This window comes from Colobus angolensis, unplaced genomic scaffold, assembly GCF_000951035.1.
Source record: "Colobus angolensis palliatus isolate OR3802 unplaced genomic scaffold, Cang.pa_1.0 Scaffold14, whole genome shotgun sequence".
Lineage (NCBI taxonomy): Eukaryota > Metazoa > Chordata > Mammalia > Primates > Cercopithecidae > Colobus > Colobus angolensis.
The window spans coordinates 5,747,465-5,773,784 of record NW_012114488.1 but is presented as its reverse complement, the minus strand read 5'-3'; the positions used below and the strand labels follow the sequence as shown (position 1 = coordinate 5,773,784).

Sequence of the window (26,320 nt, the reverse complement as noted above, 5' to 3'; positions counted from 1 at the left end):
GCACACCAACATGGCACAAGTATACATATGTAACATACCTGCACATTATGCACATGTACCCTAGAACTTAAAGTATAATAATAAAAATAAAATAAAATAAAAAAAGAGAAAGAAATCACCATAAATATGTTTGGAAAACCCTGCTCTGAAGTGTAAGTATAAAATATAAGAGTAACTCTAGATGGAGAGAAGAAGCCACTGTTTTGTGAGGTTTTAAAATCAGCCTCTGAATTAAACCCTTGTTGGTATTTGTACATCTCTCATTATTTGTTATATACATGGAAAAGCAGCAGTAGTAAGCATCGTTAATACTCCAACTGGAAATTGAAAAACAAACCTCCAAAGGAAACAGAGGTATTTTTGCCTTTGGAATTTTGTGCACAATGAGTGATTCACATCTGGCATGAAGACCAGATCGTCAATGATGCAAGAATATTGGAAAGTGAAATATTCAAAGAAAAACAAAGGATACATGGAGACAGGAAATAAAACAGGCAATTTTGCCAATTAAGTGTAAAATACAATGGTTATAAGGGTTATAAGGTAGAGTTTCCTTTTATCTAGCTTTTTTTTTTTTTTTTTTAGGAAATAGCATTTCTTAGGAGAATATTTGCTCTAAAATCATCTGGAAAATTGGAGATCTTTAGAAACAGCTATTTTCTTACTTTTTAAAATTCATATGTTATCTTTATAACAATGGTGTCACTTGTTATTTATTATCATGAGCAATGGTTGAATTATAATAAATCAGAGCTCAATTTTTAAAAGTATATCCCCAAAACCAAAAGCCTACCTCAAAATATTTTGACTTTTCTTCTAACCTAGCCACTAAATCCCATGAAATGTATACCTATTAAAAGTTTGTTATCAATAGTGATCGTAGTTGTTATCTAAAGAGTTTCTGGTATTACAGTATATCATTTAAAAATAATTGTTTTGTTTTCCTTTAATACAGAATTAATAATAAGGATGTCTAGATCTTTGCAGATGGGGTGATGCAACTGATTAATAAGAATTAGTATTCTTTGTAAAAATTATAATCACTCTTTGAGGCCTGTTGGAGTCTGGACCCATCCCATTTTTCCAATCTTCTCTCCTTCCAAACACAAACTCTAGTCTCCAGCTGGCTGGGCTACTCAATTGCATCACTGTGCCTCGTGCATTTCCCAGTCTTCTAATTCTGCCAACACTATTTTCCTTGCCTAGAAATGCCTCATATCTTCCTTTCCAGTATTTCAATGCTTTCATTCCCCCCTCAGCTAAATGTCCAGAGACTCTTGAATATCTTACCACTTAGCTGTTACTGCTTATCTTGCTCAGCAGGCTATCAGCATCCTCAAAGGATGTGCCATCAAGGTCTAGAATAAGGAGATTCTGAGACCACTAAACAGGAGAGGCGGCCCCTATCAACATCACTAGTTCCTGTCCCTTTCCCCCTTTGTTGCTGGCCTGCAACTTTCTAGGGGAGGAAAGAAGAAGTAAGAAGTGGGTAGGGAAGAGACTTGTATGGGCTGACATTTGGAAGGACTTGCATGAACCCAGCGTAGGGATCATAGGTTCCACTTAGGGCAAGCTAAAGGTTGTGGACTTAACCAAAGTTTGTATCAGTTTTTATATGGCAGTTTATATATGGCCTTTTATATGGCAGTGGTTTTTGCAGTGTTACTTGGGCCATTTTTAGGAACTACAAAGTTGCAAATTAGGTGCTGTGTGTGTCACTAATCTTCACTTTCATTCTCTGACCACCTTCACTCCTGTGACCTGTTCCTTTTTCCTAAGGCATTCAGTGCTTCTAACATCTGGCTTCCCAGGGCTACACTCCACAGTGTTCTATATTTCCTTCACCCCCAAATAGCTGCCATCTCATAGAGTTAGAATTCCTTTTATTATTATTATTTAGAGACGTTGTTTCATTCTGTCACCCAGGCTGGCATGCAGGGGTGTGATCATAGATCCAACTCCTGAGTTCAAGCTATCCTCCTGCCTCAGCCTCCAGAGTAGCTAGGACTACAGGTGTGTGCCTTTGCACCTGGCTATTTTTTTTTTTTTTAGAGTTGGAGTCTCTCTATTTTGCCCAGGCAGGTATCAAACTCACGGCCTCAAGTGATCCTCCTACGTCAGCCTCCTGAGTAGCTGGGATTATAGACAGATGTCACCATGTCTGGCTAATTGTTCAAATATTTTTTTTTTTTTTTTTGTAGAGACACGGTCTCACTATGTTGCCCAAGCTGGCTTTGAACTCCTGGCCTCAAGCAATCCTCCTGCCTTGGTCTCCCAAATTGTTGGTATTACAGGCATGAGCCACTGTGACCAGACAAAAATTCCTTTTATGTGGGTGCTTGGTAACACTTGCCAGGCTATTCCAAGATGTGAACAAAATTTAGCCCTGGGGGAGGAGAAGGGGGTGTACAATTCTAGAGAAAGTTGTAAATAAAATAAGAACCTTGTTCCAATGAACATCTACTTACTGAATGTGAGTGGTGTGACATCCAGCTTCTCATTGCACAGTCCCATCCTCTTTTTCTCTCCTTGCCATGTCTGCGTATGGAATTATTTTCATTACCTTAAAAGGTTGTTGTCCTTGGAAGACTGGATAATGAGTAGGCAGTATGTGCAACCATATGACACTTTGGGTATCTTTTATTATTTTGCTTGTTCAACACACTTCATATTTTTGTGTCTTTTCCTTTCTTTTACCTTGACTATAAGTTCTGTACAGGTGGTGTCTTCAATAGTTTTACGAGCCTAGTGCATTGTATGGCAATAATACATATTCAAAAATAGTTTTGGTTATATTTATAACAAAATGTGACTCTTTGGTTGTCATTCGGTGCCATGATGATCTGTCTTAAGCCTTAAGATGTTGTTTTGCTGTACAGACTTTGAAGTACCAATTGAAATGAAATGCATGTAGAGGAAGAATAATAGATGGGAAATTTCCACTGATATTAACCGGTGGTTTTCAAACGTAGTGTTCATAAGAAGTCCCTGGAGAGTATGTTAACATTTACGGTTATTGAGCCTAAGAGATTTTGGTTCAGCAGTCCTGGAGGTATCCAGGAATCTGAATTTTTAAACAAGCATTCTTGAAAATTATGGGGTACACTTTGGCAAACAGCGCATTAAAGGGTGTGCTGTTTTTCTTAATTAAAAATGCCATTTTCGTTGCTTTCAATTTTTTAATTTTCGAAAAAAATGATTGAGTGTCCTTTATGTGCAAGAAATGCAAAGATAAGTCACACATGGTTTTTATTATATAATAGGGAAAAAAAGTCTTCACAATAATAATAAACGGCATGAAAGGATACCAGCCTTATAAGAAGTTCAGATATAGTACTGGAGTGTTTTGGGAAAAAGTGCCGATTGCTGAATAGTGGATATCCTGGAAATCTTCAAAGACAAAGTAAATATGGACATCTGGAGATGATATAAAAGGAAATTTCAGGAAAAGGTAACAATATTAGCAAAAACACTGAGCTGGAAAGTGCAGGTTGTGGAGAATGTGAGCGTTCCTGTGATGGCACTAGGGGGCAACTGGAACGAGATGTGTAGCTTGGGCCGGAGCTGGAGACTGTGCAGACGTATCTTTTTTTCTTTGAGATGGAGTTTCATTCTTACTGCCCACGTTGGAGTGCAACGGTGTGATCTCAGCTCACTGCAACTTCTGCCTCCCAGGTTCAAGGGTTCTCTGTCTCAGCCTCCCAAGTAGCGGCGATTACAAGTATGCGCCACTATACCTGGCTCATTTTTTGTATTTTTAGTAGAGACAGGTTTTCACCATGTGGGCCAGGCTCGTCTCGAACTCCTGGCATCAAGTGATCCGCTGGCCTCAGCCTCCCAAAGTACTGGGATTACAGGCATGAGCCACTGCACCTGGCCATGTGCAGACATATCTTTAGTTGGGTGAGATTCCCAAGAGAAGGTGTAAAGACAGAGGAAAAGAAAACTCAAATATCAATGCCATGTAACTTACTTCAGGCTTATAGTAGAGAATTCAGTGAGATCATGTTTGGATAGTAAACATTTTTTGTTAATTACGTATGATTTCAGTGAGTACTGTGATACTAATATGTAAATTTATTTCTATCTGCTCCGTCATATTAACTTCTGTGATTTTCGATGAACAAAATAAAACTCTTGAATGGGAAGAGAAAGACCAATATTAGAGCTATTAAAATGAAAATCAAAGCACTGTCCACTTAAAGTATTTCTAAAATATAATTCCATAGAATTGATCAGATATTTATACTCACTACTGTCCATGTCACTTATATAATATAGTAAGTACACAGTATAGTGACATGCACAGTAATAAATATAAATAAAGTGTAAGTGACATAGACAGTAATAAATATAAATAAGGTAAATTCTAGAAAATCACAAAAATATGTAGTATTTCCCTTTCCCATAAAAACCAGACCAACCAAACCAGACCATGCCTGAAACCCCTAAGGCTTAAATAATTTCACTAAAGAAAACAAAAGCAAGGTAAGCTGAAGTCATGGGAAATAATAGAGACAGAGCAAGAGACTGAAAACCTACCATAGACAAAGCAAAGGTTTTCCAGATGTGGAATTCTTTCTACACATTAGTGGTGTTATTTTGCCTCGCTCAGGTTCTACCAGGAAACAGACAAACAAATAATGGAATGGTTCCTTTTTTCTTTTTCTAGCTTCTGTCTGTAATCTAATTAAACCAACTTTGCTGAAATTTTACATTTTGTTTTCTTCAGGAAAATGTCTTGATATTTGTGACCCGCAGTTTTTTGTTTTTTGTTTTTTAAGCTGGCTTTCATTATAAATGAGAATGTTGTTGGAATGCCTGAAGGTATTTGTATGCGTGTTGGAGTATTTCCTTTTGGAAAGACATTTTGAATGTGTCTCCACCCCACGGTCCTCTTGTCCACACCATAGAAAGGCCAGGCCGCTCCCGACATGTGGGGATGAGTGGTCACTGCTCTGTTTATGTTCTGTTGTCGTGGACCATCTGGGAGAATGGCTCCTGATTAGCTGTGGAAGGATGAGGACCATCTCAGAGTCAAGGTCACAGGTTAGACCCAGGTCACTCTTTTTTAAGGCCCTAAGTTTTGGTGCTCAAAAATATTACAAAATAAAGTTTTCTGGATATAATAAGCCAGCTCTTCACTTTGCTAAAGTCATAAAATAAGAAGGAATTAATGTCCCCCTTTGGGTAACCTGGCTGATCTTTGTTTTGCATAGATGGACACTATTGTGTTCATCATTGCAGCTGGGATGCAGCCATCAGAGGCCTTAGAAATAATAATTGAAAAAAAAAAACATGGATGTGCCCCCCACGCCCTACATACAAGTATATTTTTTTAAATAGAAAAATGCTAAGTGATAGAATTCAGGTTAAGTCTGACAGAATTCTGACATTTTCTTCTCTTAATTTAAGAGTCTTTATTTTAAAAAATGTATCAATTGGGTCACTCACTTTTTTTGTGTTTTTATATTCCTTTTTAAATAAACAAATGTTTATTTAAACATGAGGGGATGTGAATATAGTCTGTTGAAAATATAAAATTGTTAAGGGCAGCGGCACGTGACCCAAACAAATTCTAATGCAAATTAAAAACCAAATTGCAGGCCAGTCATGGTGTCTTATACCTGTAATCCCAGCACTTTGAGAGGCTGAGGTGGGAGGATCTCTCTTGGAGCCAGGAGTCTGAGAGCAGCCTGGACAACATGGTGAGATCCTGTCTCTACATTAAAAAACATTTTTTAAAATTAGTCGGTCATGGTGGTGCATGCCTGTAGTCCCACTGACCGGGGAGGCTGAGGCAGGAAGATTGCTTATGCCCAGGAGTTCCAGGCTGCAGTGAGGTGCGATTGCACCACTGCATTCCGGCTTGAGCAACAGAGCGTGAACCTGTCTCTAAAACAATAAATTAATTAAAAATAAACAAATAGCCAAATGGCCTGTTCAGGATAAATTAAGTGATTTTTAAAAAGGAGATAATTTATGTAGTCAAGGGGAAAAAGAAAATCCGTGCATCTTAAAACTGTAAGCTACGATGGCACTGATTTATATGACTGAGGCTGAAAGAGACGGGGAGAAAGATGGTCTCTGGGCTCCAACGGAATTATGAAATAATACAGTTCTGTAGCCAAAAAGGGCAATATTGTGAAAAATTCTAATTTTATTGAACATTCAGGATATGCCTAGTTCTAGCAAGGATTTGTGGAGTAAAACAAATGCTGTACTATTACTATTTTAGTGTCATACCGAATAGTTTCACTATGCAGAAAACCCCCTGTGCTCTGCCCATTCATTTCTCTGTCTCCGCAAACCACTGACCGCCAATGATCTTTTGACTGTTTCCATAGTTTGCCTTTACCAGAATATCATATAGTTTGAACTTTACTTTCTCGTTAGTTTTGCTGTGAACTTAAAATTGCTCTAAAAATAAAGCCTAATTATTAATGAAATAAGCATCTTTTAGGTGCACCATACTGTGCTACATGATGTTTTAAAAGATGGTTGCAAGCTGTTGGAAAGCATTGCTGAGATAAATGGAACACTCAGAGGACAATGACAGTCCATCAATGATCAAGTACAAAAATGACCAGATCAGACTCCATGTGCCATAGTTATCTCATTTCAGAAAGTATGAAATTAATGTGAGCTGGAGTTATCATAGAAGACTTCACCTTCTCTGGGAAGCCAGGACACAAATGAGTCATTAGGGGATGGGGTAGATAATTTCTGGAAGGGAAACAGGAGGAGCAAAGGTCAAGTTATGCAGAAGCAACTTCAGGAGAAAAGTGAGGTTGTTACCATGGTTACAGCGGAAGATGCGTGCTAGAAGAGGATGGAAAATAAGGGTGGAAAGGAAGCGTAAGGCCGGATTACGGAAAAAATTTATTCAACAGCCTGAGAAGTCTTGGCATTTAACCACTACATATAGCATAGCGGCTAAGAGCATGCACTGTTGTCTGCATTGCTGGCTTTGAATCCTGATTTGGCCACAGTGTGACTTTGGATATATTAGGAAGCCTCTCTGAGTCTCAGGTTCTTCATCTGTATCATGTAGATAACAATAGCACCTACCTCATAGGGTCACTAGGGGATTAACTGAGTTCACGTCTATAAAGTGCTTGGAAAAGTGCAGGCACAGAGTAAATTCTTGTTATTATTATCAATTCAGTCATTCATTCCACAAACTTCAACCAAAACGTCTGTTAAGAGGCTAGCATTACCGAGGTGCAGGGAAGATGTCTTTTAGGAAATCACAGCTCAGTGGGGAAAATATTTAGATAAATATATCCAAGAGGATCACAGATTTAAAGAGAAAGGGGAAATTTTAAAAAGTGATGAACTGTACTGTTATTTTCCCCATTTATCTATTTCCTGAAATCCATAGAAAAGAACTGATTTAACGTTTATGTTAACAAGAAGTTTATAACATTAGCAGGTGTGAGTCACAGAAATGTGTTTGGGAAATTTTAAAAACAAATATAATACCCTACTGTGTGTGCATCAGCACTCTTTAGTGAGTATTTTAGTTAAGTAGAACTTTAAGAACCCTGTGAGAACTTCACCTCATTACAGTAGTCAGGACAAAATAGTTTCTTAAATCCATGATCCACACTTCTCCTGAATTAAATTAGATTTCTGCACAGCCTGCAGACAAGAAGATTGGCACCAACATTTTATTGGGCACTGGTGAATTTGTTATGGTTGTTAATAACTCTTTAAGGGTTCCTACTTTGATAAAACACATCTAAAAAGTTATGTCTTAATTCTGTAATAGAAATGTCTGTGGAATCCATTGAAAGAGATATTGAACTTGCCTACAGAAAACAAATCAAAGTGCTTCAAGCCAATGGAGGGTCAATAAGGGAAGTATAGTCATGCCAGCAGAATTGTAAGTCATTTTATACTTAGTGAGGTCAAAGTAATACCTTGTTACATGTAACTTTCCAAAGTAAACGTACCTCTCCAAATAAACTAGGATCAATCAGTTTTCTTGTGGGTACATATTTGTGTATATATTCACATTATTAATAAAATTAAACTGCAAACTGTGCACTGGAAACTCAATAGAGATAAAAATTTGAAGACATCTAAGAGATGAACAGGTAAGTTTTTTTTTTTTTTTTTTTGGAGTCTCATTCTGTTGCCCAGGCTGGAGTGCAGTAGGGCAATCTTGGCTCACTGCACCCTCTGCCACCTCCCAGGTTCAAGCGATTCTCGTGCCTCAGCCTCCTGAGTAGCTGGAATCATAGGCGTGCACCATCACGCTCAGCTAATTTTTGTATGTTTAGTAGAGACGGAGTCTCACCATGTTGGTCAGGCTGGTCTCGAACTCTTGACCTCAAGTGATTCGCTCACCTTGGCCTCCCAAAGTGCTGGGATTACAGGCCTGAGCCACCGTGCCCGGCCTACGTTTTTAAAATAAGGGAAATGTGGTGGTAATAGAAAAGTTGGAAAAACCAGGAGAAGCAAGCTTCAGAGTCTCAGGGCAGATTACATTTCAGAAAGGGTGCCTTTGAAACTTGAGAATTTCAGATAAAATATCCATGTCTGTGTACCCCGTGGAAAGTCTTGGAATACACTTCAGGGTGTGTTTGTCTGGGTTTGAGACTGTTGCTTCATAGGATTTCTCAGTGGTGAACCACCATGCCCAGCCAGATTTTGAACTAAATGGAAGATCCTTAGCTGCTTTCTTGATAAAACAGATACAAAAGGGCCCTTTCATAAATTGTCTTTCTTCAGAGAAGATTGAAAATGACAAATTATTTTTTCTACTGATAAAAGGTCAATGGCAATTAAAGCGCTGAAATGCAAAGCTATCTTATTGGCCCATACTGGCAGTTCATAGCCACCTCCTCATGCTGCTGAGAGACATTCTTTCCAAGAAATAATGGGAGAAGCAAAATGTGCATCAGACATTTTGGAAAGAGAAATTAAAAGCTCATCAAATATTGTGAAAAGTCCTGGACATGGATAGACCTGAGATTAGCTGAATGCCTGTATGAGTTGTTTCATCTGCCAAATGAACAGACTGATTCAAAACTATTTCTTGAGCACCTCCTTTGTGCAAGATATCACATTGCACGTGGGGTGACAAAAAACGAAACGGGAGGTTTCTGCCTTCAAGGAGCTCTTAGCCAGATGTAGCGTAAAACTCATGAAGAGAAATACATCATAGAAAACATGAAATGCCGTAATAAATATACCAGTGAAGTGCCACTTTCAGCTGCAGAGACCGGGGAAGACTACTTCAAATGTGGGAGGAAACATTTGAATCAGAACATATTAAAAGAGAAATTATCATCTACCTGTGTTGCTTAAAATATAATTGAGAGGAAAAGAAAATATGTTCTACTGGTTCTGATAATACAGTAGATTTGTCTCACTCAATTAGCAACAGCAAAAATACCAACAGAAAATGAAGAAATATTTGGAAAAGTATCTGTATTTTAAAAATCCTATGAATTCAAGATCTTTGGCACTGAAGAATAGATTACTTATATTTTTCACGAACTCCCTGATACCTGAAAGCTAATGTGTTTTCTTTCCACAGCCCAGTCAACCACAGCCAACTTTTCATGGATTAGTTTACATTAAGTTTTAGAAACACTGAGAAGTTATGTGTAAGCATACCCTACATTCTTTCCTCATAAAGAAGCAGGCAAGCAGAGACCTTCATACATTAAAAAAAAAAAAAACAAAACTGAAGTATTTATAAGCCATTAGTGTAAAAATAATGAAATTCACTTTCTGAGAGTGAAAGAGAATAAAGAATTTGGAATGTTGGTCAAGGCCCAGGCTGACCAGATAAAGACAATTTTCACAACTTGCTAAACCCTATAAAACAGCTGGGGGGCTTTGCTGTTACAAGAAGAGCTTCCTTTAGAATAGAAAGATAAGACTCAAAACTTGGCTTTGAGAGTATCGTGCAAATAGAGCAAAACATTTGCTGATTTTTACAACAATACCAGGCATTGGGAGTACTGAGCTGAAGGAAACAAAATTATATTCTTAAGGTGTTCACAGCATAGTGGGAGAGAAAGCAACAAAACCAATCGGATCCATACTAAAATGAAGACACAAAATAGAGCAGAGTCTTTCCAAAGAGAAGTCTGAAATAGAGCAGTCCTGTTTTAATTTTTTCAGCAAATCTCTTTGGATTTGTAGATCTTGGAACATGGCGCAGAGTGGATATGTCACATTAATCATTCTCTGGATCCAAGCAATGATGATCAGACTGAAAAAAGGGGAAGTGTCTTTCCATTTTAGTTCTTTTTGTTGTTGTTGTTCATTTGCATTTCCTTTCTCAGGGATGAAAGCAGCCAAGAAAATTAATACCAAAATGCATCAAGTCTAGGCTTTGTTATTTAGTATGTTTATAAGGAGCTTAGAATAAAATTATGAAAATTCTGATTTTTCCCTTACACATTTGTCACAAAGAAGTGTTTGATTTCTATTTTCTGTCTTATGACCATAATACAAAGTTTGGAGAGACTGTGACTCTGGTATATGCTTCTGAAAGCTATCTTTCACAAGAATTTCAGGCTATAGTTATTCATTATCTTGATTTTTAACATTTTATGGCCAACCAAATAACCTCCAGGCAGGAGAATAAACATTCTGAGAAAAATGACCAAGGAAAGCAACCAAAGTCAGGCTCTAAGTCATCTTTTTCAATGGACCCCTTTACACATTCATGTGGCACAGATCCCCAAATAGTACCATTCATTCATGACCTGGCTGACATATTTGGCCGTTGTGTTGAGTAGTAGGAGTAATGGAGAAGGTTAAATAAAAAACGTTAGAATCTTATTAATTCTAAGTCAGTAAGATTGTAACCAGAGCATTTTTATAATTACAATTTCTTGATTAACACATATTTTACAGAATGTCTGTATTTTAATAGCTATTTTAATTGCAGGACACACACAGACAATATTCTTCACCTAGAAAAGTTCGTGATCTAAAGAAGACACACAGCTAAGCAAGATAATAAAACTGTAACAGAAAAGACATAGCTTTTTAGGAGCACAGAATAAGTTCTAAGACTAGCTCTGCCTGGGAAATAAGTCTTTAAGGAAGTGATATTACTGTTAGATCTAATGAAGCAAGTAGGCTTTTCAAGACAGGGGATAAAAATAACCTGTTAGGTACTATGCTCACTACTTGAGTGACAGGGAAAGCTGGACCCCAAACCTCTGCATCAAGCAATATACCCATGCAACAAATCTGCACTTGTACCTCCTGAATAAAAAACAAGTTGAAACGATTTTTTCTAAAGCCATTTTTGGCTAAGGATAATGCTTTGTTTTGCATGGGCTGCCATATAGCCTGACAAACTTTGTGAAGTGCTCTTTGATGTAATTTTAGAATGACAGATTTCATGTTACTCCATATTAATAGTTCTCAAATATGCTCAAAGTGACATTTTAGTGACTAAAATGCAGTGTTACTTTTCCAAGACAGAGCACATTCTAAGTCTCTAAAGAAACTATTTTCATTTACTTTGAAAAAAGAAAAAAAAGATGTGATGGGCGTGGTAGCTCACACTTGTAATCCCAGCACTTTGGGAGGGCAAGGCGGGTGGATCACTCGAGGCTAGATGTTCCACACCAGCTGGGTCAACATAGTGAAACTCTGTCTCTACTAAAAATACGAAAGAAAAAAAAAAATTAGCCGTGTGTGGTGGTGGGCACCTGTAATCCCAGTTACTTGAGAGGCTGAGGCAGGAGAGTCGCTTGAATCCAGGAGGTGGAGGTTGTAGTGAGTCGAGACTGTGTCATTGCACTCCAGCCTGGGCAACAAGAGCAAAACTCCATCTCAAAAAAAAAAAAAAAAGACTCCTCATTTTTTTTTTTTTTTTTCCCCTGGATAAGCCGTCTTTCACTCTATCTCTCTCTTTCTCCACCTATCATCAGGTGCCAGTTACATGCCACAGATCTAGGCAGAAGATGAAAGTAGAGAGGTAGAAGGGGTGCTATGATAGTTACAGTTTGAGCAACCAACACACAAAATGAAGAAAAAGAAAAAATGGAAAATATTGGAGGTATATCAGTGAGGCTCCTTGTGGGAAACAAATACACGTTAGGTACATTGAAGGGAGTTTAATAACAGGACCATTTATAAGGGGAAACCACAGGGCCAGAGGAGAGAATGGCTGTCAGAATTTGGTAGCTTAGTGCAAATGGCAGCCTCAGTAAGAGAAGCCAGCAGCAACTCCCAGAAGCTGGAGAAGACACTGTGGCCATTCCTCAGAGATTCTGAACGAGAAATACCATTTGACTCAGCAATCCCATTACTGGGTATATATCCAAAGGAGTATAAATGATTCTGTTATAAAGATACATGCACACATATGTTCATTGCAGCACTATTCACAATAGCAAAGACATGGAATCAACCCAAATGCCCATCAATGACAGACTGGATAAAGAAAATGCAGTACATATACACAATGGAATACTATGCAGCCAAAAAAAGGAAGGAGGTCATGTTCTTTGCAGGGATATGGATGAAGTTGAAAGCCATTATCTTCAGCAAACTAAAGCAGGATCAGAAAACTAAATACTGCATGTTCTCACTTGTAAGTGGGAGCTGAACAATGAGAACACATGGATACAGGGAGGGAACAACACTCACTGGGGCCTTGTGGGGGAGTGTGGTGGGGGAAGAGCACTAGGGAAAAGAGTTAATGCATGCTGGGCTTAATACCTAGGTGATGGGTTGACAGATGCAGCACATCACCATGACACACGTGTACCTATGGAACAAATTTGCACATCCTGCACATGTACCGCAGAACGTAATAAAATAAAACTAAATTAAACTTAAAAACAAACTTTCCAACCTCATTGTCCCACCATCCCCCTCCCCCAGTCTCCTGCTACAGCTTCTCGTCCTCCTCATGGCTGAATGGGGAAGACAGAAAGCAGGGAAGTCCTTTGATTTAGTTCACATCGGTTGGCCTCCCAGGGCACAGAGGCAGGGAGAAGTAGGGCAGAGGGTGGATCTGAAGGGCAACACAGACATGTGTCCAGTCCAATGAATGATACTGCAGCTGAATAACAAATGGCTATGTATGGACAGGTCACTCCTGAATGGACAAATCACCAGCCATGACAGTTTAATTTTACTCTATGGCTAATAAAGAGACAGATAAAATGTTGGCACAGGAACTGACACGATCAGGTTATATATTTTCAAAGATAACTCTGGTGACAGTGCAGATAATAGACTGGTGTAATGATAGGTTCAGTCAGGGAAACCAGTCCTGGATGCTTTTGTGAAAGTCTGGCGGAAAGTGAAGCCCTGCATGAAAGCAGTGGCCAGAGGGATGGACAAGGGTGACAAGAGGGCAGTGCTGACACACCGTGTACAGAAGGTGGAGGAGCCTGGGAGCGGCAGGAGAACCCCGGTGCCTAGCTGGCTTGCTGGGTAGATAGGATCTGATGACCTCAGGGACTGTGGATACAGGAGGATAATGGAGTCACAGGAAAATGGGACACAGCATGAACATTTCTCTGAAACTAATCTTGTTTTGAAAATCAAATATTATCTGTTTCCGAGAGAGATTTTCAGTCTAATAGACCAAAAAAATCTCTAAACGGAGGTTAAAATGTGATCCACTCTGTCTATACTGTGACGACCTTTGAATTAACTCATTCAGAAGACTCATGGAGAAAGTGATCTCTTTCTTCTTCCACATGGAGAGCTGTTCAGCTATTAGTACCACAAGGAAGCATTTTAGGACTTGGGGAACACACAAGGACATCAGTGATGCAGCCAGTGTCTATTCGTCCTGTAGGCACCAACCAATTATCATAAAAAAGAGCTACCATTTTTTGGGACTTCGTTTGTACCAAGCATTGTTGCCTTACATCAACAACATGGCAGATTCTTGATTTGTGTTCTGGAAATGAGGGAGATGAGGAAGTTAAGTGACTTGCTCAAGGCCATACAGACAGGAAGCAGATGTGCTGGAGGATATTCCAATGGGACTGATACACTCTTTAGAGCAGGGGTCCCCAACCTCCAAGCCCTGGACCAGTACCGTTCTGTGATCCATTAGGAACCAGGCTGCACAGCAGGAGATACACGGTGGGCAAGCGAACATTACGGTCTGACCTCTGCCTTCTGTGAGATCAGCAGCAGCATTAGATTCTCACAGAAGCGTGAACCCTGTTGTGAACTGCACATGTGAGGGATCTAGGCTGTGCACTCCTTATGATGATCTGAGGTCTGAGGTGGAACAATTTCATCCTGAAACCATCCCCCACCGCACTCCGTGGAAAAATTGTTTTCCGAGAAACTGGTTCCTGGTGCCAAAAAGGTTGAAGCATACAAACTCCAGCGACATGATCGAAGTTATATGAAAATGGTATTTACTGGATATAATTATACATATCGATACTTGTGTGATTAGTTCTGATTATTTAAAAAAGAAGTTAGTTGGATTCTGTCTCAGATCCTGAGAAGGCACATTCTCACCCAGAGTTTCCTGAAGACAATATTATGATTTGATTCCTTGCTTGGGAAGCTTTTTGAATAAGCAGGATTAAGAAATTCTCAATTGAGAAGAGGAGAAGGAGGGATGCCTGCCTGACGGGATATCCTCCAACTAGAGTTTGAGTTCCTATGGGGCAGAGACCAGCCTTATTCATAACTGCTTCCTCAATAGAACCTAACAGAATGCCTACAACATGTTGCTGTTCAGTAAGTATTTGTGAAATGACTGAATCCATAAAAGGCTGTTTCAAACTTGCCTCACTTTGAAGATTTTTGTCATTACAGGGCAGGAGACAAGGAGCAGAAATGATCCCACTGAGCTGTATTATCATAGAAACATGGATCAGAATAGAAGATAGTTACTTACAGCACACACAGAGCAATCACACAACTGCAATTCAAGGATGATTAATGGAATGTGCCCAAGTGATTTAATTTAGAGCTTCACAAAGCCTGGTAGAGTTGGTTCCAGTTAGCTTGGATGAGAGGTCACATAGATTAAAAATAGACTTTCTTAATAAAGAACAATAGGCTACATTCATTTAGAAAGATACAAAAAAAAAATGACAAGCCTTAGGGGTGGGTATGAAGCTTAATCCTATTTAAGAGTTCAATTAACCCCGAGAAGATTGAGCGGGTCTCCTGCCTTCATGGCTATTCCTCTGTCTAGTGGAAGCTTACAAACAGAGATTCATAAAGACATGAAAGAAACAAGATTTATATCTGTATATAGTACACTCAAAATATTTTTAATGTTTCAAATAATAAAGTTTAGAAATAGAATTATATTGGTTAGACTGTTATGGTACTTAAAACTTTTGAAATAAATCACATTCTCTTTTGAATTGTCATATTTGTTACCATGATTCATAAAATATTCAAACATGAGCATTTGTCTTGACAGGTAAATTCAGTGCCTTGAAAAAAGATCCTTTCTTTCTCATACTTAAATGATCAAACAAAATTACATTTTCTCCTAAATATATCAGCATATCCTCCAGAAATCTAAATAAAAATTCATTCTGGAGTAAATTCCAGTCATTCTAACATTTTCATAAAGAGCAGATGTCGGGTTTTGCTCAAATCAGTCCATCCTGAGTTGCTAAGTGTCTGAGATGGGGCATCCAGGTGCCTGGGGCCTGTGGAGGTCATATATGTTATCTTATAGAATCTCTGAAAATTTAATCTCTTGATTCTTTTATGTGTGCCTCAGCCATATAGAAATGATAGAAATGATTCAAAAAGATTATGTAAGGAGGGACAATTAATTTCATTAAAGCAATGTTATTCTTAAGGCGGAAAATTTCCAGGATTATGATAAAAAGTAGTGGTTACATTATATTTATGTTCTCTAGTTCTTTGTTTTAAAAATATTTTCAGGCCTGGTGCGGTGGCTCATGTCTGTAATCTCAGCACTTTGGGAGGCTGAGGCGGGCAGATCACCAGAGCTCAGCAGTTTGAGACCAGCCTGGCCAACATGGCGAAACCTCGTCTCTACTAAAAACACGAAAGTTAGCCAGGCGTGATGGCGCAGGCATGTAATCCCAACTACTCAGGAGGCTGAGGCAGGAGAATGACTTGAAACTGGGAAGTGGAGGTTGCAGTCAGCCAAGATCACATCACTGTGCTCCAGCCTGGGGCAACAGAGTGAGACTCCATCTCAAAAAAAGAATAATGCTAATAAAAATAAAAATAAAACATTTTCAAAATATTTGAGAAGCTTGACAGAATGAAGAACTTCTCCCTGTCAAACTTAAGCCATTTAACTGGAAGAGGAGAAAGAGAACTCTCTGCCTTCCCATCTCCTCCAGCCATGGCGTTTCCATTCCTTCTTTCCCCTCCTGACCAGCCAACAACTCACATCCTTATTTTCTTCCTGGGGTGTGAGAAAACTTGCTGACATTTTGGAATAGGATGACAACTTTGTTCTATTAATATACTTTGTTTAAATTGCAGCAAATCATGGGGACAGCTATTTAAGATACTGGAGATTTAACACTTTAAATCTATTCAATATATGGTAAATATATTGGTGAAAAAATAATTGCGGTTTTGGCCATTCACAGTAATGGCCAAAACCGCAATTATTTTCAGTGGCCAAAACCCCAATTACTTTTGCACCAACCTGATATTAATCCTTATGGTATTAGTACATTGTTATGTTGCATGATTTTTCTCTTGAGCTGACATGTGATGCCAGTTCAATATTTTCCCTCTATTCTCAAGAGATACTTTTCAACATTATCGAAGTGAAGAAATGAGATACAGCCTAAACATGAGAGAAAAGTTTAGCTCACGGAAGGACACAAGCTAGGAAAATTCTGTGTAAAAACTATCTAGCAGCAAAAATAAGATCATTGACAAAGACAGTAAACACCCCCGCCAGACAAACTCTAATGCTTTAGTGTAAAGGCGCTTGAAATTTTAATATTTTCTCTAACATGAGACTATAAACTTTTAATATAGCTCTTAAAAATCACAAATGTCTACAAACTAAGTGATGTACTTCAAGTTAGGTAATATACCTTTAATCTGTTTTTGTTTTTATTACACAGAACACATAAGACAGTATGATTTTTTAAAAGCACATAGATCTACCAATCCAAGTCTAATTTTTCATATTTCAATTCTCATCAGTCCTTGTCCATTTCCTATAATATTGTTAAATAATTATAATTAGAACACAGAACACAGAAAAATACTATAACTTTTTCTTCAATACAATTATTCACATTGCTTCGTCACTATAATTTTGATAGTATAGCATCAGCTTTAAGCATCAGTTACATCTTTTTCTGTGGCTACTAAGTAATGAAGATTAAAAATAAATCTTGGTAATTATTAACAACTAATTTCCAAATTCTTTCCCCAGAGCATTGATCAACATCTAATTCTTTTACTTAAGAAAACAATTGTGGTTGCAGTTACAAGGAAGACTCCAAGAAACACATATCTTATTGTAACACAATGTCGTTATGTCAGAAAACCACATATATTTTTCTTATATATTGAGCAAAACAAATTTCTTTTACAGATTTTAAACAACATTTTCCCAGGTATTCATGAGATGTATACATTTTATATATTTAATAAAATGGCGATTTTAAGGTGAAATTTAGTCTAAAATAGATTGGTGAGAAAACACAACCAAAATGTCAACTTACCAGCCTTTTCCTTCTCTGAAATACCTGGAATAGCCTGAAAAAAAAAGACACAAAAATTGTGGTATTATTAGGAAGAAACATCAAAAAGCATCATTAGAAATAAAATGAAGTATAATTAATGAAGCAAAAATTAAATAGAGCCTGCCAATAGAAAAATTAGCATTTTGGAACTATCAGTAAAATCACTAGATCTGTCTTTGATAACTGTAAATCATCTTCTAATTATTCTCTTGTCTGAAGACAGACTCAAACGGATGTATATCCATATTATCTTTAACACTGGCAAAGAGCTGGGCGTGGTGGCTCACACCTGTAATCCAGAACTTTGGGAGGCAGAGGCAGGTGGATCATTGAGCCCAGGAGTTTGAGACCAGCCAGGACAACATAGTGAAACCCCATCTCTACAAAAAATACAAAAATTGGCTGGGTATGGTGGCATGCACCTATAGTCCCAGCTAGTTGGAAGGCTGAGGTAGGAGAATCGCCTGAGCCTAGGGAGATCAAAGCTGCAGTGAGCTGTGATCGTGCTACAGGCTCCAGCCTGGGCAACAGAGTCAGACCCCATCTCAAACGAACAAACAACAACATTGGCAATAAATGAATCTAAAAACACTTTGAATTGGGGTAGAATTTTTGTAGTTAAAATTTTCTGGTCCTAGTTTTAGGAGACAGAAGCAAATTAGTTAGTTTCTGGGCATTTCAAATCTCTTCCCTGTTGCTTATTTTCTCTGTGCACTAAAGTGAGCTATCTTACCTCTCAAGGCTCAGGTTCCTTCTTCATTAATCACATCTAGAAATCACATCTACTTCACAGGATTGCTGAAAGAACTAAAGGAAGCAGCCTCTATAAAGCATACCAGATCTTCAGGGAAAAGCCACTCTTACTACTTATTAAAATGGGCTTTGGTCCAATGGGTTAGTTGACTGATGGGAAAGATTTAGCAGCTCAATCCCCAGCATTTATCACTATCATTATTTAAAAAAATAGGGCTCAGAATGAGATCTTTCCAAGAACTTAAAGCTTAACTGTCTAGTTCTACTGTTTGTGGATACCCCTAAACAAATGAGGCATGTTGACTTTCTGGTTCTCATTCATCTCAGTTACTCACGTATAAAATATAGTTGAGGATGTATTAACTGACCCATTGGGATTTGATGCCTTCTACCCCATAACCACTGACCACAGGATAGATCCAAAGGTGATATTTCTTTATTTCTTCAGGGACAACACCCTCAGAGTTGACATAAGAAAAGCACACTCAAATGGGTATTTGTGTGTGTGTGTTTGTGTGTGTGCGTGAAAGAGAGAGAGAGAGACACACACACACAGAGAGAGAGAGAGAGAGAGAGGCCCAAGTACACCTCTGTTGTGGATCAGCCCAAGAAAGTAGCATCAATCTTCATTTCTAGAAATAGCAAATATCAAGACGCCTATATCCTTGTGAAATATTGATTACTGCTGAGATCTTCACCTTTGGGATTTAGGGCATTTGGTGATTGATGCAATTATTCGACTAAGGTAAAGACTTCCTTATGGATAAAAAGTAGAGGCTGGGTGCGGTGGCTCAAGCTTGTAATCCCAGCAATTTGGGAGGCCAAGGCGGGTGGATCACCTGAGGTCAGGAGTTCAAAACCAGCCTGACTAACATGGTGAAACCCCGCCTTTACTAAAAATACAAAAATTAGCCAGGCATAGTGGCAGATGCCTGTAATCTCAGCTACTCAGTAGGCTGAGGTAGGAGAATCTCTTGAACTCACTACAGAGGTTGCAGTGAGCCGAGACCGCACCATTGCACTCCATGCGAGACTGTCAAAAAAAAAAAAAAGTAGAGATGCAAGAGTTGCTTTGGAAATATTAGTTTATACTGAAAGCATATTTTGACTCAATCTCAGTCTACGTTTAGTTGTTCAGCACTGTCCTCTGGGTGACTCCACATGCTCCCAAGGATGCAGATGTATGGATTAAATGGCAGCTTGGGGGATCAGGCCCAGAGATCAGGGCTTCCGATGAATGGCATAGGCTGCCAGCATTTTCTGGGCCTTCTTTCATTGATTAAAAAGTCATCTGACTTTTCTTCTTCTTCAAGAACTTCTCTGATTCAATACTAGAGGAAAGCAATTTCCTCCTTGTACAAGTGATCCTACAGTTTTGGTAATGTTTGTTTACTTTCTATGTGTCTCTTACAACATATTTAAAATTAGAATTAAATCCAAACTATGTATTAAATGTTAAGTCTAGCCCCTAAATTTACCCCTGATCAGGGGTTTTAAAATACATTCTCTCTTTTGTGAAAAGCAAACGAACAGAAAAATAAAAAAGAAACCCTTCTTTTATCAATCAGACTGGAAAAGTTGGTGACAGGTAATTCAAGAATGTTCCTGGAGAAAGTTCCTCAGGATAAAGATAGCTAGTGCTTACTGGGTGCTTAGCATGTGTATGGCCCAGTTTTAAGCTTTTACCTGCAGAAATTTGCCGCATCTTTAGAATACCCTGTAAAGTCCTGGAATGTAAAATAACTTTTGTGAGGTCATACTGTCAATAATGGAAGCAAGGCACAACACGGGCATGCTGGCCTCTCAGCCACACTAAACAGACTTATTTTGAAATGAAGGAGGAAAAAAGTTTGGATTGGTCTTATGATAAGACATTTACTTAGAACACAAAATACCTGTACAGGAATATTTTGTATGGGACATTTAGACATTGTCTAAAGAAGCCCTCTCTTCTCATGGCAAACACATTTAAGTCAAGTTGAATGCTTTGCCCCAAATCACAAGTTGACCAGTGACAAAAACAAGCATTTTCTATATTTTATTTGATTTAAAAAGTATATAACCAAGCATGTCTAAGTAAATATTTAATAAAAATGATAATCAGTGAGTTGGGGTATCAAGCAAAAATATATTTTAGCCTCCTTATGGCCAATGTCCATATTTCATGTAGCCAGTGTCAATTACTTTAGAATCTCACCACACTCTGCATGATTTTTAAGCTACCAAAGCTCACTTCCATTACATAACTTCGAAGACCATATTACAATGCAGAGAAAGGTTAGTCAAAGTGTAGTACTCCTAGAATTTTATAACTTCTTTTTAAGAGTAAAACCAGATAGTGATAACAGGTGGATATTCCTCCAATGATTTATCTTTGAATTTGAGGGAGAATTGTCTCTCTAGAAAGTTGTTTATAAATAAATGTATTAAATTGTTAAATTTCTGAAATTTTCCAGAGATGAACGGCATTAGAAACAATTAAAAAATGTTGACCCTTGCTCTACAGTTAGTTAAAGCTGATTGTTACTTCTTAATTACATGCCTCACGTTATCCTAGATACAAAAACTCTTAGGAAAGTTTTCTTCTTTGTGGAATTCATAATCTAATTAAAGAAATTACAAAAAAGGCAAAGAATGGATGCTGAATGTGAATGATTAGCCACATCACTGGTTTGGCATTAAAAAGAGTGTGAAGAATATAGATCATTAGTACTATCCGAGTAGAAATGGAATGGTTTTCTTGGACATGAAACCCTTGGGTAGGAGGTATTGATTGGGGGATTCTTCTCGTCCTTGGTTTCTGAGAAGAGACCTGGATAGATTTGGGTCCATGTCCTGAGGTCCCATCGTGTCATATCTAGTTCTGGGCTCAGAAATAAAATTTCACACAAGCTGACTATATAATATGGTACAGAGTAGGTGTTCATCAACATTTGTGGAACGAAAACACCAAATGCCTATTTGTATATACGATTTAAATAACATGTATGATTGATGCTTATGAGAAAGCTCCCATAAAAGGCATATTTTTGAATTCATTAGGGGCTTTTGCTAATAGTTGCCATATGTTTCATTTGAACTGCATCCTCAGGAAGTGATTTAACGTTTCTTGCAATAAAGCAATTAAACAGGACTTTCCTGCTGGCCATATGGGTTCGCTGTAACTTCATATTGTTTTTTCTCTTATTTCTCAATGGAACAAAGGAAAGTCTACAAATAACTTCCAAGTGAAAGGGGAGAAGAATCATCCATAGTCTTTTGCTTTTCTTGTCTAAGATATTTAAATAATAAGATAGCACCTTTTCTATGGCTCCCAACCACCCTGGCCCCCTATACTGAGACCGTTTAATAGTTCTCCACATGTAAAGATTTCCATTGAAGCTGGCCAGTTAAGTGTTCTATTAATACAATCGAATTTGTAAACAGCCATTTAAAAAAGCTTTTTTAGTAAAAGAGAAGGAAACAATTTGGTTTCTTCTAATGAGATCTTTTAAAGCTGTCTGTGGGAGCTTAGACTGTGTGCATGTCTGTTTGTGCTTTTGGATGTGAAAGATGGTTGGGGAAATGCTGATTTTGACATGCCACATGGAAATGTTCTAAACATATATTGATTCTTTGGGTCTGCTGCTGAGATGGCTTTCTGCACTTCCAGGAGAACCTCAGATGGATACGTTTTAGGAACTCACACCAACCACACGGAAGCTGCTAACGTAAACAGCATCATAAGTAATAGGCATCATATCTGAATCCATGACAATTGACAATCTGAATATCTCGTCAATGGAAACATTCTAATTGAACCAATTTCTTCCTGATGTTTTTAGGAATATGCTTTTTTTCCTATTTTCTCTGATTTTAGGAATATGTTTTTCTATTTTAGAAATGAAATGAAATATTTCTATTCGTTTTCAATATGTTTTTTTATGCCATTTTCCTCACTTGTATGAAATATAATATTTTCCTCCTAGTTCTTTAGAATCAGGAACATAGAATACTATCATTAAGAAGGACCTTATAGGCCAACCTCTTCAAACAAGTGGCAGCTGTGTTAGTATGTAAATTCTCCTATGTTCCTTGAAGCAAATTTATTTTTTGTCCTGCAGTACACAAACAGAGCACTAGCACTAGCTATTTGTACTTCCTCTTTTTATAGTCAGAGCTTTCTTTTACATAATTTCAAATATTCAAGATGTTCACACAGAAGTGTTTGGAGTGCTCTGTTTATCTCTATATAAATTTTCTTCATTTGCCTTTTAAAAAGTGCTTTAATTCATGGAAAAATCGGTGACAGAGTAATTTACTCCTTTTCCTTTAAAACATTCACTTTTGTTCCCACAAAAATGTGTTCCACAAAAAAAAAATTGCAGAGAAATTCCAAAATAAGTAATTCTGTCCTTAGAAATTTCAAGAAAATATCCTTCAGTGATGGAACAGCCCCTGTCTCAGATGAGGGCACAAGAGCCCATTGTGGGCACATGGGCAACAGGAAGTGTTTTGGGATTCACATTTTTTGGGAAGACATGAAAGACAGCATGAAAGAAAAGAAGGTACATGGGAAAATGGGTTTGTTTTCGTCTCTTCTTCATTTAAAGACTCTTTTGAAATCACTCCAGTCTGCAATATTGTTAGCCAGTCAATGATTTCAGTCTGCTTTCATTTGAACAAAGAAGTTTATTGAAAAGCTGTGTCTGATTGGCAATCTGATATCATCTATTTTGGTTTACAAAGTAATTCCCTAGCTTTGACAGTCATCATTCTTTCATTAAAAATATAGTCTCTTCTTGATGGAGGGGGATTTAGAGATCATTCGTGTTTCCCAATCTTCAGTTCTTCAAATACTACCTTCAGAATTTTTACTATATACATGTATCATCTATAAATTATTTATTTAATAATTTAATAAAATCAAATTTAGATACACTTTCTATGTTTTACTTGTTCTAAATAATAGAAATGCATACATTTATGGGTTGGATTTGTGGGTTATATTACTCATAATACATACTAGGATACATAATCATAAAATTTCAGAATGTTTACCCCAGTATCAGCTGATATACCATTAGTACTGTATGTACTGTATTTCGCAAAACACTGATTTAGCTCTTTCTCTGTCATTTTGCCTATGAGGACGTTGAGACCCAGACAGGTTCAGTGACTTGCCCAGTACTACAGGGCTTTTTGTGTCCAGATGGAAACTAGACCGGCATGTGTTTTTATAACCCTGTCTACTGTACCATTATTCATAAGACTGATGAAGCCAGAGGTCATCATGGTTTCATCCTTCCTAGTGTTCATGATTCCAAGTTAACTTAGTTTCTTAATGAGATCATAGAAGACAATGGAAATTCAGTTTCAGAAAGAAGAGATGATGTGCTGGTATAAGGATTGCCTTCAAGGAACAAATATCTATAACCAAAGTGAAATATTAATAAATGCATGCACAATTATCTGAGAAATGTCATTCATGCTGTGCATCCTTCTTATTTCCAAAAAAAAAAAAAAAGGGACACATCTTATTTAATAGAAGTTGTCAGCCATATTGAGATTTAGTCCCCCACTGAAATCACTGACTTTAACAACTGTCTTTCAGTTTTGTAGGCTGAAATTATAGCTTGATTTATATTATATGGTGTAGAAATTTAGTGTCTCAGCTTAAAATAGTTGTTTAAACATTTGAACAAAGGCAAAGTTGGTTCTTAAGGGATATTTTGGTGCCGCTCACAGGTATGTCTGTTGGTTATCTTGAGCAGAGATGAGATGACCCTCCACTAAATAAGAATGAAAGTTGGGATTGTGACCTTGAAAATTTTTTCTTTTCCTTTTCAAAACACTGGCATTTACTGTGTTTAAAGCTGGTGACTCTCTCTTCTACAAATCCTGCAGAATATGTTACTCCGTGTGGTCTTCTGATAGCTAAATGTTGAATTTCAGGCTGACAAAGCTCTGGTTGAGGCCACTTTTATTTGGAAATGTGGTCTAAAATAAATACTAATCATTATTCTAAGTTTTTTAAAAAAATAATTTATTTAGCAAGCTAGATAAACAGAAAGGGCCCCATGACTGGGCCACATTAACTTAACTCTTCTCTGTCTTTATTGAATTTTTTAATGATAATATTCTGTATCTCTAAGAAATTTATAATTGATGATTTATTCATGACATATCCTTCAGATATGTTTTCATCCTCTAAATTCTTTTCAGAATTTAAGGAATCATGTCTTTATGTTACTATTAAAGTTTATTCCAATCGAACATTGCTAATAGAAAAAATGCCTATTAAAATTAATGAATATATTTAAGTATTGCATATTAATGTATTCGTTCTGTCTATATTACATATATCTCCTTAAATTTACAAACTCTTCAAAATAATTATTTTATTGTTCTGTATGTTGATTTGCCTGTGGTAGCCACTTAGAAATACTGACTATTCATGGTAGTTTTGTTTTTTAAGTCTGATCTATGAAAGTTCACAATTAAGGAGTAATGTAGACATGTAGGCTTATTTCCAGTGAAGATGATACTCAAGATAATTAACTTATTCAGAGAGCAATTGACTCAAAATGGCTGTTTATCTTTCTTTTTGTTGGACGAGGTCAACTAGCAATTTATCTTGCCTTCGATGTTACACTCCTCATAATGGTTCATTTTGTCTGTGAAGTCTGAATCATAGCTTTCTGCTGTGCGAAATGCTCCTTCTCACAGGATTTCCTGGGCATTACTAAGGCAACGTCCCTGCTGAAGATTTTTACTCACAGCACTATTTTCCTTAAAATGCTTTAGTGATTCTGTTTCTTCTGCCTAGAATGCTCATTCTGGAGTAATGTGCTCTGAGATCCTCATCCTCGTATGCCTACATCTAGTTAATCATAAAGACTCATGCAGAGTACTCACTACCTACACGGTCTTTTGCTAAGTGCAGTAATTGCAGAAAAGAAATTGAAGACATGCTGTGAAAAGAAGTAATCTAATTGTGAATCCACACTGAGGACTGAAACAAAACATTAGAGGTGAATATGAACACGTACGAGGTTTCTTACTGCCACTTATTTGTGTGATGAATTTTGGCAGTTTTCTAGAACTCTCTGAACTCAGTGAGATAGGGGTAGATATGGTATCTACATCCTGGGGCTATTTGTGAGGGTTAAATGAAATTGCTACATGGGAAGGGATTGTCACACAGCTCCATGATTGTGAACTATATTCCTACTGTTGTATTTGTTAATATGAGATTAAAAAGCAACTACTGTATATATTTATTTGGAAATAATGCAAAGCAAGTATAGGTTGTCTGTCTCTGAGTCCTCCTCTTCCTCCAGTCCGCTTAACTTGTTTCCACATGTTTATTTCTCCTTTATTTATTTTGAACAATTTTAAATTATTTTCTGTGAGATTTTGAAAAACATTTTCTTTTTTTTCAACTATCTTCTTTACGTTTTATAAAGCTCACTGTGGAGGATATAATCCTTCTCCCTCACCTTTAATTTGAGGTTTGTCATCCCAAGCTAGCTATTACTAGCTATTACTATTCTTTGTCCTTTTAGGTTAGCCAGTGATGATATTCTACTTGGGTCTCCATACAGAGGAGCAGGCTCCCAGTTCTGTAAGTCCTGGAGCAGCAGGACCTGAGGGCATAAGTGAAAATGATTCTTGTACCAGAAAATGTGAAACATTTATATTCTGCACTCATGTGAACTTTGGGTGACTTCTGAATTGTAGGAGATCCCTGAGACCACCAATCGCATTTAATCAGAACTCTTCACAGGATTTATCACTTACTGAAATTTCCCCAAATGAAAATGAATTCCATATACTATTCATAAATTATTGAAATGTATTCATATAATTATAGATATATGTATAACATATATATTATA

At 37.4% G+C, this 26,320-nt stretch overlaps 1 protein-coding gene across 2 annotated transcripts in view; it reads right to left on the bottom strand.

The window, feature by feature from the left end:
• Positions 1-26,320, bottom strand: part of DLC1 (DLC1 Rho GTPase activating protein) — a 438,391-nt gene that overhangs the window by 211,876 nt on the left and 200,195 nt on the right. For both annotated transcript variants that reach the window (XM_011934900.1, XM_011934899.1), the window contains exon 5: positions 17,667-17,700. In XM_011934900.1, the coding sequence (XP_011790290.1) occupies positions 17,667-17,700 (34 nt within the window). The remainder of the gene's footprint in view (positions 1-17,666; positions 17,701-26,320) is intronic.